Below are 13,243 nucleotides of genomic sequence, written 5' to 3'. Positions count from 1 at the left end.
CATTTCTCTCCTCCCCCTCCCTCACGGCCGAACGAACTCTCGCACAGGCACAGTACCCACCGAGGGCTGCGCCAGTGCGATCTGCAGCAGACTGAGGGCAGGAGCTTCATTCTCGTCACTGGGCATGCACCGAGGGAAGAGCGAGCATCGGACGTCACTGGGCTCGGCGCATGCCCAGTGACGAGGATGAAGCTCCTGCCCTCAGTCTCCTGCAGATCGCACTGGCGCAGCCCTCAGTGGGTACTGCGCCTGTGCGAGGGTTCGCTCGGCTGTGAGGGAGGGGGAGGAGAGGATGTGGGAGGCTGGGGGCGGTTAGACAGTCGCAAGGAAGGCAGGCTGGGCACTGTAAGAGGGGCGTTACTGGGCTCACTAAGGGGAACAAAACGCCCCTCTGGGCACCTTCAGGGCTAATTTGCATAACCATAAAAGTCGTTTTTTACAGAAACTACTGGACGGATTACAAGATAGAAGAGCACAGCCTAATCAAGGTAAGCTGTGCTGCATGGCTGCTTTAAAATCGGATTTTGGGTTAGGGGAGGTGACAGAATCCCTTTAAAAGGGATTTCTGGGGAGATCGCTAAAAGATTAAAACTTAAAAGCCATCATCACTGATTCCACTGCCTTTCCAATATGGATCTAGTTCCCGCTACGTTACACTCCGTGGTCCTATCTTGATACACAGGAAATGGCTTGGAATGCCCACTTTGGTGAGCTCTGTAATGCTTTTATATTTTATCATTTCTTTTTAATTTAATTTATTATTATATATTTTTTTTTTTTTGCCCTTTCTTGTCCCTTGATCTCTCTAGAAACCACTTAACCTTTTTAACTGAAAACCAGTTTGCAGCCTGCGGAAAAGCACTGTATCTGTTTGTTGGGCTGTAGCTTGTCTGTAGTCCAGTGTCGCCTGTTGAAGGGCTAGAAGGAATGTATTTATTTTTTCTCCATCAGTGATGCCTATGGGATACACAGGCCTGTGGAGGTCTCTGTAGGAACGGTCATAGAATAGGCAAGATTAATCGAATGTATTTTATCTGGTTCCCATGCAGCTTGGCAGTAGCAGAGATATCTGGCAGCAGTTCCTGGAGCCCCTGCTCCATAGTTGTAGGGAAATGGGACAAATAACAGTTTGGGCAGTATCTGCATCTACCACGTTATGTTTTGCTGGCGGTGTAGTCGGCATCTTTTACAGTAATAGGCATGCTGTTGGTATCTGCCTCCGTTACTTTAGGACTTGGCGATTGTCCTTGTCGATTGATGCAATATAATTTATTCAGCAAATAAGCAGTCGGGTCTTCAAGTTGATGTTCTGGAAGCAAGTATCTGAGCAACGTTTTCAAAGGCCACATTGTCTCAATTCACTCAATATTCAGTGTTGACTCTTCTTTATCAAGACTTCTGCAATTCACCCTGGCATGCTGGATATCAGCTTCCGGGTTAAATCCTCACTGATGGCAACCCATTCTTCTGTAATCCGTGCTTGGAGTTTATCTCAATTTCTGTGTTTTTACTTGTCCACCCACTTTGAGGATTGGCCACAGCTTCTCCTGACATGGACCCAAAATGTCAATGTTTCGGTCACAAAGGCACTTAGTTACCACTTTCGCCTTGTGACATGGTGCTCCATCATGGTCTAAAAAGCTTGTTCATCCACCATATTGCTTTTGGATCGTTTGATGCTTTTGCAGTATGAATGATCTTGGCATGCGTTACTGTTGGCATGACACAGTAGCGCTAACCTTTTTTAATATTCCCCTGGGGTATCACTTTTATAAAAGTACTAAACAGTCTGAAGGGGGCTTCGTCAGAAGAAATGACTGTAACCCAGTCCACTGCAATCCAATCCCTGTACTTCCTGCAGAATGTCAGTCTGTTATTGATGTTTTTCTTAGAAAGAAGTGTCTTCCTTGCTGCCCTTCTTGACACCAGGTCATCCTCCAAAAGCCTTCGCCACTCACACCTGCCTGCTGCCATTTCTGAGCAAGCTCTGCACTGGTGGTGACCCGTTCCTGTAGCTGAATCCTCTAGAAAACTGTCCTAGAACTTGCTGGACTTTTTTGGGTGCCCTGAAACCTTCACAGCAATTGAACCTCTCTCCTTAAAGGGGTTGTTCGGGTTCAGAGCTGAACCCGGACATATGCCCATTTTCAACCAGGCAGCCCCCCTGACTTGAGCATTGGAACAGTTCATGCTCCGATGCTCTCCTTTGCCCTGCCGTAAATCGCGCAGGGCAAAGGCATTTTCTGGCGTTCCGGTGACGGACCGGGCTCTCCATGGGGCTTCCAGGCGGAGGCTTCTGCCCGGCAGTAATCCCGGTGATGCCACCGGCACTGATGGGCAGGCTTTAGCGCTGCCCTAGCCTGTAAAACCTGCCCATTAGAGCCAGTGACATCACCGAACACACTGCTGGCAGAAGCCTCTGCCCAGCAGTGTGTTGTAAATAAGAACCCTTGCCCCTTTAAAATGGTTTATTTAGGTGCAATCTTACAAGCAGTAATGCCTTTGCATATTTAGTAACTTTGATGCAAACCAATGATGACTGTGAATGTTTCCTTGGAGGTAACTGTGGTTAACAGAAGAAGAAAAATTATTTCAAGCACTTTTTAAAACAACCAGTTTGCTCTTCTAATTCAATCTCCATGACAGACTGATATCAGCTACCTTGTCCTTATTAAAGGGGTATTCCCATCTTAACGATATGCCCCCAATGTCTGATAGGTGAGTGTCTAAACTCTGGGACCCACACCTATTCTTAGAACAGAGCCTGCAAAGTGCAGTAGGTCACACTGCGCATGTGTGGCTGCCCCCCACTCATTCCTATGGGAGTTTAGAAAATAGCTATGCACTGGCACGCCTAGTTCTGTCAGCCCTCATAAAAGTGAATAGAGCAGTGGCTGCACTTGCTCAGTGCACTTCCTAATTATTTCAATGGGACTTCCGTGCCTCTCAGCTATGTTCGTAGCTCTCACAGGAATGACTGGAAAGCTGCTGCGCTTGTGCAGTGTACCTTCCAGCATTTTACAGGCTCTGTTCTAAGTATTGGTGGGATCCACACCTAGCGATATGCTCCCAAATGTCCGAGATAGGAATAACACTTTACCTGAGTTAATGAGAAGATATTGAAATTATGTTAGCAGGGCTCAAATGCATTTGAAATTGGGGTTTTGTGACTTATTTTTAATAGCAAGAATGACCTTGCAAGTAATTGTAATTTAACTAATCAATCTTCTTAACAATTTTGAGTTAATGCAAATTGACTACATAAAAACTGAAAACGCATCAGTAAAGAAGGTCACTACTGTGTGTATGGGTTTGTGTATGTATAATATACTGTGTGTATGGGTTTGTGTATGTATAATATACTGTGTGTATGGGTTTGTGTATGTATAATATACTGTGTATGGTGGTGTGTGTGTGTGTATAATATACTGTGCGGGGGTGTATAATATACGGTGTATGGGGGGGGGTGTATAATATACGGTGTATGGGGGGGGTGTATAATATACTGTGTATTGGGGGGTGTATAAAATATACTGTGTATGGGGGGGGTGTATAATAAACATTTTGATGCTTTCTTTCTCACTTTACCTTTTTTATGTCCCTGTCCTTGTCTATTTTTCTTCATACTAATCTGTATTTCATAGTTTGCTATTTTCTAGTTGTTTCGTGAGGAAAAGAAGTGATTTGCATTAGCGAGCGTCCTAGTTTGCCTTGTAAATGCTACAATTACCTAAGCTCTGGTTTTTATGCCCTGATATTTGCAGGTCCTCCATTGCCACCGATGAGCCAGTCTCAACCAGCACGTCAACCTTTGCCTCCACCCACGTCAACATCTTCATTGCTCAGACCCACAGCACCCCCATCTGGTCAACCAGTCAGTGCTCCTCCTCAGCAACTTGGTAAGGAAATTAAGCAAATCTTAACGTAAGCTGTAAGCACCGGAAAGTGCTTTAATGAGAACATATTGGGGGTCATGACTATGGATGAGCAAATAGACTTCGGATGAAACATCCTAAGTCGATTCGCTAATACTATACAGAGCGAGTGCTCTGTACCGAATTAGAATGTATTGGCTCAGATGAGCCAAAGTTATTACTTCGCGAAGTCTCGCGAGACTTCACATAATAACTTCAGAAATTGATTTATACTGTAAAAAATAACATTTCCCGAACTTGGGTTCGGTTCCAAGGTACCACTTGGAACCGATCCCAAGTTCGGGAAGTGTTTATTTTATACAGTATAAATCAATTTCTGAAGTTATTATGTGAAGTCTTGCGAGACTTTGCGAAGTAATAACTTCGGCTCATCTGAGCCAATACATTCTATTTCTGTACAGTATTGAAACAAAGTTTTATGCAAATCAACTTCGGATGTTTCATCCAGGTTATGGAAGGTTATCTTTGAAGCAGCTTTTCTGTTGGTCTGCTTTGTGACAGTTATCGTACTTCTCGCGTAGCTAACCACACCCACTTCATACCCACGTTTCAAAACTGGTGGTGAATTGTGTAAAATGCAACACCAAGAATGTGTTTTTTTTAAGCCTTAATTCTGGAGTGTACGGCTTGATAAAATCAAATCAAAGCTCGTGTTTGCATCATTTTATACTCGATTGCGCCTAAATCTAAGCGCAAGTGGCGTTTCAACCCCTCCCTCACTACTTCTTTCTAAGGGTCTATTCACACATCCACAAAACGGGTCTGCATCTGTTACGCAATTTTGCGCAACGGGTGTAGACTCATTCATTTTCAATGGGGCCGGAATGTGCTGTCTGCATCCGCACTTCCGCAAAAAAATAGAACATGTCCTATTCTTGTCCGCAATTATGGAGAAGTATATGCATTTTCTATTATAGTGCCGGCGATGTGCGGTCCGCAATTTGCGGAATGCACATTGCCGGTGTTTGTGTTTTGCGGATCAGATGTCCTGACATTATTTCTTTTTTTCTTATTTTCCTCCTCCTCCTGAGATTATATCTTGTGTTATTAGAATTGATATAAATCTATCAAGATCTTCTATATTAAGGTACCATTAAACAAGTAGATGATCTGTACGATTGAGCGACGAACGAGTCGTTTCTTGGTGTAGTGAACATTTTAACAATGACCCTTTAGACACATATTCCAGCGTTTGTAAAACACACTGTTGCATTGTGTTGTGCACAAATTAATAGTCTAATTGTGCATGCAGTGAACGATTCCTGTTTGGCGTTAACTATTTCATATGTGTAAACAATTGAACCAACGAGAAATCTACCGATTGTCGGTTGTCGCTCTGTCGTTCATTGCTTTTACACTGCTCGATAATCGTGCAGTTTCTCTCGATTTAATAATTTACACGATAATAGTCTCGTGTAAAGGTACATTTATTGATGGCAATGTTGGTGTCAATTATTATACAGCTAATTAATCATATACCAGTGTGACTGTCTGCCACAAATCACATTTATGGCAGACCGTCACAATGTCAGAGAACTGGTATAAATGGAGCTGAATGAACTTCCAACAGGGTGTGAAGTAACACCCAGGAGAAAAGGTGACTGTTTTGTATATGAACTTTTCATGTGTGTGAACGATCAGCAAGCAACTTGCATTTTTGTTTTGCTTTTAACGTGTGAATAAACACTGATGTTTTGAACCAAGAACTTGTACTTTGCCTCTGTGCTGCATCCGCTAATCCTACCCACCAGAGCGAATCCCCGCACTGTGTACATTCTAGAGTATATGGACCTGAAGCATGGTGAATAAGCCTTCTGACTGCTGATTTGCTACAAGCCAGCCATACGCTGCCTGACATGTCAAGTCCCTAGGTCCCTTCCTTAGAAGTTCTCCTCTGAGTGTTCCCTGAAGACTAGCACAATACAGCATTTACATCTCCAGTTTCCAGCGCTCCCTCTTATGTGTAAAGCCGTGTGTCTGTCTGCTGTAAACTAGACATAGTCCTGACTACCTGCTGTACGCTGTCCTCCAGTATTGGGTAAGATGTCACCTCATCCTGTCATCTGGTTTTCATGTATACAATTGAGTCTCCAGTTACCTGCAGTCTAGGGTCATTCATACTGGTACGGACAAATGTTTTTATACTTGGCACGGAAAAGTCCATTGCGGGAGATTTATCAAAACTGGTGTAGAGGAAAACTGGCTTAGTTGTCCGTAGCAATCAATCCTTTGGGAAATTAAAGATGGAATTTGGTTGCTATGGGCAACTGAGCTATTTTTCCTTTCCACCAGTTTTGATAACTTGCCCCCATTGTGTCTGTGTTGACGTGTAACCGCTTTCAGCCCATTCTCTTATGAAAAATCCTGTTACCTTGATGCTTTTCTTTGTCAAACAATCCTGTGGAAACATGCAAATGTCTAATCTTATGCATGGATCATTTTGCAATTGACTTTCATTGAAGAAAAAAAAGACTTTTTTTTTTTTTCTCTCTATATTTTTCTCACCCCCCTCAAATAAGCTGCCCAGTGTTAGCTGTAAGTAAGGAAATATGGATTTCTTTCTTTACAATTACTGTGTGAGTGGCAAATTGTTCCCCCCCCCCCCCCCCCCCTCTCTCTCTCTCTCATGTTTTCCTATAGGGTGTGTGTGTGTAAAAAAAAAAAAAAAAGGCACCCAAAATGCTTAGGCTACTTTCACACTGCCGTTTCTGGGTCCGCCTGTGAGATCCGTTTCAGGGCTCTCGCAAGCGGCCCCAAACGGATCAGTTTAGCCCCAATGCATTCTGAATGGATGCGGAACTATTCAGAATGCATCAGTTTGGCTCCATTCCGCTCTGTAGGCGCACACCAAAATGCTGCTCGCAGCGTTTTGGTGTCCGCCAGGCGGTGCGGAGCCAAACGGATCTGTCCTGACTTACATTGTAAGTCCCCCATTGACTTTCAATGTAAAGTCAGGACGGATCCGTTTGACTGACACTTTGACACTTAGACTTTTTTTGACTAAGTTATGCAGACGGATCTGTACTGAATGGATACCATTGTTTGCATTATAGGTGCGGATCCGTCGGTGCAGATACCAGATTGATCTGCACCTAACGCAGGTGTGAAAGTAGCCTAAGGAATATCCTTTTACAGCCCTCCTTTTGGGAGCACTTTGTAGAGTTTGTTTTATGTTCTTCACTTTTGCTAGCAGAACGTTTCTTATGTTTAGAGGATAATCAGTCTGGGCTACTCCTTTCTTGTTGCTTTTTTGGTGTAAAGCGGGGATGGCCAACCTGCGGCCCTCTAGCTGTTGCAAAACTGTAACTCCCAGCATGCCTACAGCTATCAGCCTACTGCAGGGCATGGTGGGAGTTGTAGTTTTACAACAGCTGGAGAACAGGTTGGCCATCCCTGGTGTATAGCCCTTCTCTTTGGCTGCCTTTGGGATTTAAAGGACAGTATTTGCTGAATCTCTAGGTCCATGCAAGATTTACCTGTAATTGAATAATGCATTTACCCCACATGGGAAATGCATAAATGCATATAATAAAGAAGGTAGATCTTATGCAATCCTTCTGGAGGCCTCAAGTCATAGGCAAGTATTTGTGGAGGTTTGTAAAGATCTGTCGCCTCTCATGACATAGTAAAAACTCATATTTCCCAGAAAATAGCAATTCTGGAGCATCTCTTCTTATAACTGTTATTTTTCTCTTTTATTGCTCCTAGAAATTTAAAAATAAATTGCCAACTGCATGTTACTAGGGCCACAGTCAACTGTTTTCAGAAGTCTTATAGCAGTGAACGTGTGGGTGTTCATTTTGGGGTCCCTTTTTTTTTTTTTTTTTTTTTTAGCTAGTCGCAGGTCCCATGTCTGTGACCCGCTCTTATCTAATGTTGATTGCATATCCTAGCTATTTGCCAGATGGGCCAACCCCTTTTAAGTCATGAGCCCCTTCAGCCACCGTGATGTACATCACAGTGGCTGAGGGATTGTATGCTGCGATGTCAGCAGGAACCCGGCCGCAACGACCAGGATAGACGATGATGCCGAAATTGGTCATATGGTGCCTTCAACAGCGATCGCTGCATCTGTGCAGCTCCCTCTGCCTTCCGATTGGAGCTCCCGCAGCCCTCAGAGTTATTGGTAAAAAAATAATAAAAGGTTAACCCGTAGTGGACTTGCGCCGTACATGTATGGCGCGGTAATCGGGCGGGTGCAGGAGCTGCGCCCATCTCATTCGATCCGCAGCAGGGGTCCGGCAGTCACTGATAGCCGGACCCCTGCTGCATGCGCCGGCATTGGTGAAAACACAGATGCCAGCGCATTAACACTTGATGTGCCGCGGTCTGCGCTGACCGAAGCACATACACTATTCATGCGGGGATTGGAGCTGCCATCGGGTCCCCTCACTGCTGTGACAGGAACCCGATTGCATGAAAGGCAGCCCGATGCCTTACTTGGGCATCATGGCTGCCTCCGGGAGAGCCTGTGAGATCCAGCCCCCTGGATATCACAGGCAAGCAGGCTGTAAGTATATTACACTGGTAATACTTACAACCAATGTTTTACAATACAGAGGCATTGTAAAGGGGATCAGAGCCCAAAAAGTTGAAGTCCCCGAGTAGGAAAAAAAAGGGGGGGGAAAAAAGTTTAAACATTAAGTTTTACAAAAAAAATAAAGTAAAAAATAGGGAAAAGTAGACCTATTGGGTATCGCCGCGTCTGTATCGACAGTCTCTATAAAAATATCACATGACCTAACCCCTCAGATGAACAATGTAAAAAAATTAAATAAAACTGTTGAAAAAAACATTTTTTTGTCACTTTATTTTTTATACCCCCCAAAATATTACCAATCTAACAGTCACCTCATCCCACGAAAAAGGAGCTCCTACCTCAGACAATCGCCCAAAAAATAAACTATGGCTTTTAGAATATGGAGACACTAAAACATAATTATTTGGTTTAAAAAATGCTGTTATTGTGTTAAACTTAAGTAAATAAAGTATACATATTAGGTATTGCAGCGTCTGTAACAACCTGCTCTATAAAACTACCACATGTCCTAAGAAAAAATAAAAACTGTGTAAAAAAAAAAAAAAAAAAAAAAATATAGCAACCGATCAAAAAGGCATATGCACCTCAAAATAGTGCCAAACAGTCATCTCATCCCGAAAAATTATACCCTACCTAAGACAATCGCCCAAAAACTGAAAAAACTATGACACAAAAAACAAAATCATGTTTTAGTGTCTCCATATTCTGAGAGCCAAAGTGGAGAAATTGAAATTTGCTAGTTTTTGGTTAATTTGGTATTTATTTTTTTCTATACATAAAAAAGAATTTTTTAAAAATCCATTTTGCCAGTCTCGTGAAGTACAATATGTGACGAGAATACAACCTTTAGGCCTCTTTCACACGGGCGTTGCGGGAAAAGGTGCGGGTGCGTTGCGGGAACATGCACGATTTATCCGCGCAAGTGCAAAACATTGTAATGCGTTTTGCACGCACATGAGGAAAAATCAGCATGTTTGGTACCCAAACCCGAACTTCTTCACAGAAGTTCAGGTTTGGGATCGGTGTTCTGTAGATTGTATTATTTTCCCTTATAACATGGTTATAAGGGAAAATAATAGCATTCTCAGTTCAGAATGCTTAGTACAATAGCGCTGGAGGGGTTCCTTTTTTTTTTTTTTTTTTTTTTTTTTTTTTAAACTCTCCTTAATCCACTTTCTCGCGCAGCCGGCATCTCTTCTGTCTCTTTCTTTGCTGATTGCAGTCAAAGGACCTGTGGCGACGGCACTCCGGTCATCACATGGTCTGTCACATGATCTTTTACCATGGTGATGGATCATGTGACGGACCATGTGATGACCGGAGTGACGTCACCACAGGTCCTTTGACTTCAATCACCAAAGAAAGAGACAGAAGAGATGCCGGCTGCGTGAGCAAGTGGATTAAGGAGAGTTAAATATTTTTTTTAACCCCTGTATTCAGAATGCTATTATTTTCCCTTTTAACCATGTTATAAGGGAAAATAATAAAATGATCGGGTCTCCATCCCGATCGTCTCCTAGCAACCGTGCGCGAAAATCACACCGCATCCGCACTTGCTTGCGGATGCTTGCGATTTTCACACAGCCCCATTGACTTCTATGGGGCCTGCGTTGCGTGGAAAACGCACAATATAGAACATGCTGCGATTTTCACACAACGCACAAGTGATGCGTCAAAATCACCGCTCATGTACACAGCCCCATAGAAATGAATGGGTCCAGATTCACATGCGTTCACATCACGCATTGCACCCGCGCGGAATACTCGCCCGTGTGAAAGGGGCCTTAGAATGGCCTGGATAAGTAAAAAGGTTTTACCACATAAAGTGACAGCGGTCAGATTTGCCAAAAATGGCCTGGTCCTTAAAGTGAAATATGAGAGGGTCCTGAAGGGATTAAAACACCACCCTTCCCAATTTTACATATAAAATTATATAAACCATCAAAAAATACACATAACGGGTATTGGTGCATCTGAAAATGTCTCAACGATTAAAATATAAAAATATTTCTACTGTACACTGTAACAGAAAAAAATAAAAACATGCTTTTTTTTCTCACCTAAAAAAAATTTATCGAATAACTGATCAAAAATTTGTATTCACCCCAAAAGTGGTATCAATAAAAAATTCAATTCCTCCCAAAACAAGCCCTCGTACAGTTGTGTGGACGGAAATACAAATTGGCGATGCAAGAATTATTTTGCCAAGGTTTTTTTTTGGGGGGGGGGGGGGGGGCTTGTCCTAGCTATGTCTATGATGAAGAGGCTGCGACAATCCATGGGTCGGTGATGTCATTTTGATCAGTTACATGGCCTAGGCACAGCTCAGCCCCGTTCATCAGCACCACCACTACCAGTCTTCCACCGGTCAGGTATTCATGAGCTGTCCTCAGGCAGTCATCAATATTAAACTCTCTAATGTACAAATTCTCATGTACTTGCATTATATGCATGAAAAGCTAGTAAACTGGTGAATTTGACACCGTCAGAAATGGCATTTATTGCTTTGTGGTCTTTGTTCTAGTTTTGCCGCTATTTATTTACAGCTGTAGTGCTTGAAATGTTCCTAAAACAGTTTATGCAGAATGCCATTATGGACGGCTCGAGTTAAGTTTGTAACTGGGAATTGATAATGTAACATCCGGCTCCTGCAGACTACAGAAATGATCTAACGTAATGGCTTCACACTGATTGCTTCAGACCACAGTGGATAACCACCTCTCTGGAGGTGTGCTAAGGGTACTTTCACACTAGCGTTGCTGGATTCCAGCAGGCAGTTCCATCGCCTGAACTGCCTGCTGGATCTGGCAGTCTGTATGTAAACGGATCCGGATGTGGATCCGTCTCACAAATGTATTGCAATATCGGATCTGTCTCTCCGGTTGTCATTTGGAAAAACGGATCCGGTATTTATCTTTTTCACAGTTTTTGAAGGTATGCGCAGACCGCAAAACTGGATCAGTTTTTCAGGAACACTTAGGGCCGCATCCGTCATTAATGCATTTCAATGTAAAATAATGCCGGATCCGGCATTCTGGCGAGTGTTCCAGAATTTTGGACTGAGACAATACCGTAGCATGCTGCAGTATTTACTCCATCCAAACACTGTACAGTGACTGAACTGAAGACATCCTGATTCCTACTAAACGAATTGCTTTCCATTCAGAATGCATTAGGATTAGTTTTCTTCTGGTATTAAGCCCCTAGGACAGTACTCAATACCAGAAAAGAAAAACGTCTGAAAGTACCCTAAGTATATCTATTTATATTGATTTTATATTCTGTGTGTATACGGATGGCTCAGTATAGAGAGGGTAAATCTGTCTGGCCTGGCCAAATCTTAGCTAGGTGTAGGAAAAGTTGGAAGCTGGGTCTGCACAGTGACTAGTCATCAATGAGTCTGCCCTAGAGCAGTAGAAATGTTTTTCACATTTTATTTTAGTATTTTTTGTATATTTTTTTTTTTTTTTTCAGTTTGATGTGTCTGGTGTTTTTCTAAAAAGGCAGCATGTTGAAGCTGTGGCTTTTTATTTATTTATTTTTTATCTGGATTTTTTTTTGCCTTGCTATAGGGGAAAATGCCTCACAAACACTATCCACACGTTTGTTTTGAAAAAACACCCTAAAAATACCTGTGGTGTAGAAACATCCACTTCTAGGACCCTTCTGAGATTGAGTTATTTTACACATTAATTTTATGTTTCACTTGTAAAAATGCAACCACGGGATACACGATAAGGCAGGAGCCACACTGCTGCATGTTCCACAGGACATTTGTGCAATTTGCTATTGCACAGCTATTTGAGAACTGTTATTTGGCTTGATAAGCACAACTAAATCGCAGTCCCACAAGACTTGCAGTGGGGTTCATGATGGCAAAGTCTTGTGTGACTTGCACCCTGTCACTTAAGTTCCAAGTGTTATATTATCTGGGATCTTTGCATGTCAAACAGCAGCAGCAGTCATGAGATGCAATGTCACGTGTCACATCACTGTTTATCACCAAACTAGAACCCACCTCCCCCATGTGATTTTAGGCTAGGTCTACACGACGACATTGTTGCACCACGACAATTTTTATAATGGCAGTCTATGGTGTTGCACTGCAACATGCGACATACTGCGACGCAACAGCTGCAGAAAATCCATTCAAGATGGATTTTTCTGTGGCTGTTGCGTTGCAGTGCGACACCATAGAATGCCATTATAAACATTGTTGCGCAACAAATGTTGCAGTGTAGTTGTGCCCTATCTGTCGCGCGACAAATGTCGTTGTGTAGACCTAGCCTTAAGGGGGGGGATCAGCAATTGCAGGTGTAATTATAAGTATGGTGTCCCCATTCACTTGTAATTGCACTGCTCACCACTGCAATTGCTGCGGCAGGTGAGCAGAGCTCATATGAGCACTGCCTTCTCTTCAAACAACTGATTGGCCCAGCAACCCCACCAATCTAATATTGAAGACTTATCCTGAGGAGAGGTCATCCACAGTAAAAAGTGGACAACCCCTTTAAGTGCACCTCAACTGCGACTTGCAGTCTGCTCAGCTGGAGTTTGCTCATTCTTGATTATAGATGTATGTTTTATATATTTATTTATTTATTTAATAAAGGGGTTGTGCAGCGTTTTCAAGTTATCCCCTATCCATGGATTGGTGGGGGTCCGCTGTACTCGGCTGTCTCCAGCAGACCTATAGAGAATGACTGACTGGAGCAGCAGTGTATATGCTCGGCCAGCCTCTCCCCCGTTCTCTAGATTGGTATGGGTC

The 13,243-nt window shown here is 43.0% G+C and overlaps 1 protein-coding gene across 1 annotated transcript in view; it reads left to right on the top strand.

Moving 5' to 3' along the window:
* Positions 1-13,243, top strand: part of SEC24A (SEC24 homolog A, COPII coat complex component) — a 107,571-nt gene that overhangs the window by 25,138 nt on the left and 69,190 nt on the right. Inside the window, exon 3 of the mRNA XM_044280918.1 lies at positions 3,765-3,899. Within this exon, the coding sequence (XP_044136853.1) occupies positions 3,765-3,899 (135 nt within the window). The remainder of the gene's footprint in view (positions 1-3,764; positions 3,900-13,243) is intronic.

Source organism: Bufo gargarizans, chromosome 2, assembly GCF_014858855.1.
Source record: "Bufo gargarizans isolate SCDJY-AF-19 chromosome 2, ASM1485885v1, whole genome shotgun sequence".
Classification (NCBI taxonomy): Eukaryota; Metazoa; Chordata; class Amphibia; order Anura; family Bufonidae; genus Bufo; species Bufo gargarizans.
This window is presented reverse-complemented; position numbering and strand designations above follow the sequence as displayed.